This window comes from Girardinichthys multiradiatus, chromosome X, assembly GCF_021462225.1.
Source record: "Girardinichthys multiradiatus isolate DD_20200921_A chromosome X, DD_fGirMul_XY1, whole genome shotgun sequence".
Taxonomy (NCBI): domain Eukaryota; kingdom Metazoa; phylum Chordata; class Actinopteri; order Cyprinodontiformes; family Goodeidae; genus Girardinichthys; species Girardinichthys multiradiatus.
In genome coordinates this window covers 17,195,814-17,202,728 of record NC_061817.1, presented here as the reverse complement: position 1 = coordinate 17,202,728, position 6,915 = coordinate 17,195,814, and the positions used below count along the sequence as shown (strand labels likewise).

Genomic DNA, 6,915 nt, shown 5'->3' with positions numbered 1-6,915 from the left:
AAAATTCTGAATCCCTAAATGCACCACATTAACCCATTTTTAGTACAGGAAGGAGGAGTCAAAGCTAGAATCACAGTGATGTCATGGAGCCACTAACAACATTCTCCCAGCCACGTCTCTTTCTGCTTTAACAGTACAGCTAATCACCTCAGGGAGGCAGGTTGCCACCACCTGAATATCTTCGAAACCCGCTGCCGACTAAGACTCTACCTTCAAGAATCCTTGTATGTAGAGTTGATTACGATCCGATGTTAGTGTATGTGTTGGTGGGAGAACAACGAAATGTTAAGTTATGTTCTGCTCTATGTGCATCCTAGCAAATCACGGGGCAATTATGACAAGCTGTCTTAAACCTTTCTTTCAGAGCTTCTGCAGAGAATGAATCTGAGCCAGAGGTTCCCCCAGAAGAGACGGTATCTCTGATCACTTTGAGTGAAGCGGCTTTCCCCCTGACTTCCTGAGAGGAGACAGCAAAGGAACCGCAGCATCGCACGGTATCATCCATCTATGCCGGTCCGGGTAGCGTACCTCTCAGCTGCTACCGAGACCAGTTTTCTTGTTCATTGCCTTCGCCATACAACCCAACGCCCTTTAAATGGCAAGCTAAAATAACAATGAGATCAAGTGTCCAAAATATCATTGATTTCTAATTTGGCTAAACATTCTTTAAAATATTATTTTATTAAAATAATGTTTACTTACCCTTCTGATTTTGTATTGTGACTTTTTGTTTGAACACACACCAGTTGTTCCCGAATTTGCTTTAAAACTCATTTCCAAATTCCTCCAAAATAAACCATGGTTCTTAAACATAAATATCCATACTGAAATGTGATATCATTGGATCATTTTTATTGGTACCCTTTCCCTTATATTGTATATAGTTCATTAGTTTTCCTTATTCCTTTATTTTGCTTGGTGTTTAGATTAATTGTTTTTGGCCAAGGTAAAGAGTATCCTGACTGAAATGCTTTCCCTTGGAGTTGAATTGTTTTGTTAATAATTTCCTAAATTTTGGAGAGACGTTCTTGTGAATTTATTCCATATGTGTGCAGCTTGGTGTTTTGACAATGCCATTGCTCGAATCACTCTTTCAGCTATTGTTCTAATACCACTGCCATATTGGGCTGGTATTGATAGAAAAGTTGTTTGGTTAATTAATAAATACACAAACTTAAATATATTACATGCCAACATGCCTGTCTGAGCAAACCATTCCAGTAATGTTGATCAGTCCCTTTATTTGTACAAGTCAGTCTGTGAATTCTCGAGATCTTCATCTTAATCAATGTTTAACCATCAGTACCTGCAGAAAAAAAGGCATATGTTGGTTACTGATCTCTAAGAATTTCGTTGTTTTTAGTCAGCATGTTATTTACCAGCCTTGACAGGAACCAATCACAACCTCATGTCAAAGCACTGTAGAAGACATCTATCTTTGTTCAGTCAACAGCATGTTTGATTTACTTAAGCCCTTAAACTCTGTAAATGACATTTAAAGATGTGATTAATCATCTCACCCTCTTCAAAGGAAAACAAATATATGTTGGGCTGGACAACATATTCCAAATGAATGTATTATTATCAATAGAAAATTACTGATACAATGTGAATATCGCAAAGAACTGCAAAGCTGGAACTTTAACTATGTCTCAGTCAACAACAGGATAATGAAATTGCACACGCACGAGCAATTTCATTATGCATCATGAGGGAAATCAAACCATTTCCATAGCATTTTTATATCGATAGGATTACTGTATTGACTTAACTTCAGATAATGAAGACAAATAAACTAATGGCAGGGAGACAGATGGAGGAAATGAGATGTGAGAGTTATTAGGCAAGTTCTGAAAATACTTAAGCAGAGCTAGGACAGTACTGGAAAGGAAGCTATATAAGGGGGAACTTTGAGACTTGTTTTATACATATTTCTTTCTATGTTGTATTTTGAACATTTTGTTTTCTTCTCAAAGCATCTGTCTGTCTGAAGAATATTCCATCTTCATGTGACTGGTCCACTAAATGTCGTCCAAAACGTCCAAACCAGTGAATATCCTCTTCTGTGCCATTATGAGTGACCGATTATTCAGAAATAACAAAACACTGGGAGCAAACAGAGTGCGCAAGCTAGCTGCAGATTGGGCAGGTGTCAGGATGTGATGTTTTGGACTCTGTTTGTGGTTTTGTGTTTTTGCTTACCTTTTAGTTAGATGTTCTTACTTGTGTTTTGTATTCATGTTAGTGGTTGTTTCTGTTTTGGGTTATATTCTGCCCCCCAGTTTGCTCTCCTATTTCCCTTGGCGTTGCTTTCCTGTTTATTTTCTTAGAATGGTTTCCTTATGATTATTATTATTATTTATCTTAATTCTCTGGTTCCCTTACACTCTCATTTAGTAGTATCCTTTATGTTACTCCTCTCGTCATTTGTTTTCCCCCGTCTCGTTATTACTCAGTTTAAGTTCCCTTTATTCTCCAGTTCTTCTTAGCTTTGTTCCTCTAGTTCATCTTTGTTTTCCACCCTCTCCTTTTATAGGTTAGCTTTAGTTATTGTTTACTTAGGATTCTTTACTTTTGTACTCTGGGTTTCTTTATGGTTTCTGTTTTTCTAAGTGCTTAGGTTGTTGTGTTCCTTTCAGTTTCTTAGTTTCCTTCAGTTCATGTTTATCCCTGATTCTTATGCTTTATTTTTATCTTGGTTTATAGTTTCATTTAGGTCTGCTTACTGTCTTGTCTTTAGTCCCTTTCCTCATGCTTTGGTTTTATTGGGTTCACCTGCTCCCTCTGCCTCCCAGCCTCCTTGTGTCACCTGTTCCCTGTTCCTCTGATTACCTGCCCTATTGTTTCTTGTCCACCTTTGTCTGTATTTAAGTTTGCCTTCGTCCTTTATTCCACACGGTGTCGTTATGTCTCTTTGGATTTCGTTCTTGCTCCGGATCCTGTTAAGTTCTAGTTTGAAGATGCCTTGTAATCAGGATTTATCCTGTCATCCAGTACCTCGCCTGCATGTAAGTGGACTCTCTTTAAATTAAAGGAGTTTCGAACCCTGTCTGCTTTTCTCCGTGCTTGTCTGCCTTTTGGTCCAGCCAAAACAACAATTATGACAGCAGGGACAAATTGCATGAGTTATGGACGAGTTACGCACCCAAATTATATAACTGGAGACAGTGCTAGAAAGACGAATTATGCCTTGTTAGAAAGGTGAGTGTCTCTAGTTTGTTATGATATGAGACATGTGGGGGTTCTGCAAAAGAATAAATGGTGTGTTGTGTACGGTTTTGTTCACAGTCAGACATGTCTGAGGGACCTTTAATTTGTCATCACGTGTGTTTAAGTTGCTGTAAAACTAACAGTATTTGTCCAAAACTCATTTGGGGAATTGTTTTGTTAACATTAAAGCCTCCTCTTGTGATGGATTTAAAAAAAAAAAAAATTGGAAGCGTTTTACCTAGTTTTATAGAACTTTAAAAATGGCCGTGGCTTTTTTCATACCGGTACCAGTTTGCTGGAGCTTAATTTAATCACATTATTTAAAATTGATAAACATAGTGCCTAAACATTTCCTGTTTATACATGTTCTCTGGTAAAAAAATTAAAAATTAAAAAATAAACTGTTGGCGGAATGTTGGAAAAAGCAGGAAATCACCAACAACCACATATGTGAGTTAATGTCACCCCTCTCCTCTGCTCTGTGAGGAGTTTTTGTACAGCCTCTGTGCTCACATTGATCACTGTGAGTTAATAGCACAGTAATACACAGCAGACTCCTCTAGTTTCATGGCGGACAGTCTCAGATACACAATGTTTTTACTGGTGTCTCTTGTGATTTCTATGCGTCCTTGAACACTGGTGGCATATGCATTGCTTCCACCACTCCAAATAACACCCATCCATTCTGGTGCTTTTCCTGCAGGTTGTCTGATCCAGTGTGTCCCATAGCTGGTGACAGAATAAGAGACCTGACAGCTGATGGTCAGAGTCTGACCTGACTGCACTGATGTAGAGGCTGGTTGTGTCAGCTGCTGACACTTCACACCTGTTGATAACATAATCAAATGAATTACAGTGTAATATCAATAAGTGTGATATATCATCACAATGTGAGTGTGTCAGTGTGTGAGACTCACAGGATCCAACAGCAGCAGAGCTACAGAGAGCATGTTGGTGCTGAAGATGATTCAATGAGAGCTTCTCTGTGACTGGCAGCATGATATCAAGTCTAAAAGCCATGAGATTTAATTTGCCTGATGACAGACCAGCCAATCATGAGTAGCTACCACACTCTTAACAGCACATCAGGAGGCTTTATGGTTTTTCATACAGGTTACAGCTTAAGGTTATTTCTCTACATGGAATTCTAAAAGTTATATATTTTTTCTCTGATGTTATATGGAAAAAAATACATTCAAATGTACTGAGATTTTTTTTTTGTTTTGTTACTAAGTTATTATATTCTCCCTATTCTTCCCTTTGAATTCCACATAAGAAACACAATAGAATTTGTATTTCAAATTCCCTTAAAAAAAACAACAAAACATGATAAAAAAAAAAATCTAAAACATGGATTATCATCATAGGACTATTTTAGTTTTACTATTTTAATGCACTTGTACAACCTATTTTTTTTATTATTAACATGTCTCTGTACCAAAGAAAAATATACATTAACCAGTGTCACCATAGCACATCCATCCATCACATGTATTTTTCTATAGAAGTACGCTCTGATTTCTTGCTGCTACACAGAAAGATGTTACTGACATGAGACAATAAGAAAGATGCAGCAACATGTATTAATTGGCTGTGATGTATTAAATAAACACAATACGACTCCTCTGATTACATGATCTTATCTGAGAACAAGGCAGAGACTTCCCACTTTGGATTTGACAGGAGACAAAACAACATTAACATCCGTGCTGTGTAATTAAAATATTAAACCTTTTCGGACAGAACAAATTCATTTGTAAATAATCGTTAGAAATATTTATTTTTTACAATCTTGCCATAATATTATGAAATGTTTGTTGAGACATTTGGTTAAAATAATCATGAAACCTTTAACAGCTATCTTATCAATGGTCTAAGAGCGCCGCCTCTGGTTAATAAGTAATAATACATGTGTTAAAGCTCAGATGAGTTTTTGTACAGCTATGTTGTTTGGTTTTGTCACTGTGGGTCTCTTGCACAGTAATATGTAGCAGCGTCTTCAGGCTGCATATTCTGTCCATTCAGAGTCAGTGTGTTGCTGGAAGAATCTGTAGAAAGGCTAAATTTGTTTCTGAGAGAATCTTTGTAGTATGTTGTAGATCCTCTAGCTGCGCTTCCAATCCACTCCAGTCCTTTTCCTGCAGGCTGTCTGATCCAAGCTGTGTAGTAGCTGCTAATGGAATAAGAGACCTGACAGCTGATGGTCAGAGTCTGACCTGGCTGCACAGTCACAGAAGCTGGTTGTGTCAACTGTTCACACTTCACACCTGATAGAAGAACATGTTTTGTCAGAAACTATGAAAGATGTTTAAAACATAAATTACTGACTGAGATATTTTTTTTAAACTCACCAGCAGCTGCAAGGAGCAGGAACAGAGCAGCACAAAACATGTTGACTGATGAACTAGACATCCTGTGAAATCAACTCCATACTGTTGCATTTATATACTAGGAGGTAGGAGGTGGGCAGATCTGTATGTGATCAAACCTTCAATGTGACAATGTTGGTCTAACAGATCTGCTCCTATACCACACATATTGTATTCTTAATGTTTATTTAATTTAATATTAATATTATCTATTTTTATACTTTCTGTATTCAAACCATATGTGATGTAATATAATGTATCCTATTATGTAAATATGACTTTGATTCTAATACCCACTTTATATTCCTTTTTCATATTTTGTTTTAAAATTTTAATTGTTTGTAAGGGAAAAAAAGGGGGGTGGTTAGGGTTAGTCAGTCCTGTTTGGTGCTGTTCATCAACTCAGTTAACTGGGATTCTTCCTAATGTTTAATGTCTGTCTCAAAATCGTATGACATCATGAAATACAAGGTTAAACTGCACTAAACCAAGTGATGCATCAGCTTTAATCACCAATGTGTGATTTCACATGAATGTTTTTCTTTGCAAGACACTACCTGTTTGTCATATTTCTATAATGTCGCCTCATTTCCCTTACTCCTGTCCTCTTATATCTGTCAGGAGAAAGTTAAATATGAGGCGAAAGAAGAAAAGTACGAAACTGAATCAGGGGAGAGTAAATGGAATGAAAAGCAAACCAGCTACTATTGAGTGAGTAGCAGCACCAGTGAAATTTGGACTCCCACTAAACCCTAAATATGTGCGTGTCAGTCTGTGGGATTTTCCAGGACGTTTAACCACTGGTTCAGACTTAGTCAGTGTTTGACCACCAGTACCTGCAGACACACAGATCATTATGAATTGAACTCAATAATTCTGCATTTCTCACTTGAAGTTCTTACCAGCCCAGTTAGCTGAAAGAATGAAAAAAGCAATGACAACCTCAGGTCGGGTCATTGTAGAAGCCTTTTGTCTCTGCTCAGTCTAGAGTGTGTTTATCACTGATTTACTGCGAGTGATAAACTCTCTTATAAACATGTAAAGATAGAAGGAATTTCTTTGCATCAGTCCCTCCTCTTCGAAGTGAAAAACAACCAATCTCACATTACATTATACATGACATGTATTTCTGCAAAGAATATTTTCAGGTGTGCAATGAGTTTATTTCAGCTGACTGTATGCATTTTCAGTTCTTTAAAACATCATGCAGATCTTCACAGAATATTTTATTTATTTTTGGCATGAACCTTGTCATAATGCAATGGAAATAAATAATGATTTGTTGTTGTTTTTTTTGGATTCCAGAGTTATTGTTTATGTGGTTTATTTTTGGTAT

General features: G+C 37.0%; 1 gene segment (V, D, J or C); it reads right to left on the bottom strand.

The window, feature by feature from the left end:
• Window positions 1-5,135: 5,135 nt before the first annotated feature.
• Window positions 5,136-5,607, bottom strand: LOC124862943. The segment is given in 2 exon segments: window positions 5,136-5,477; window positions 5,562-5,607. Coding segments are annotated over 2 exon segments (348 nt in total).
• Between the last annotated feature and the right edge of the window lie 1,308 nt (window positions 5,608-6,915).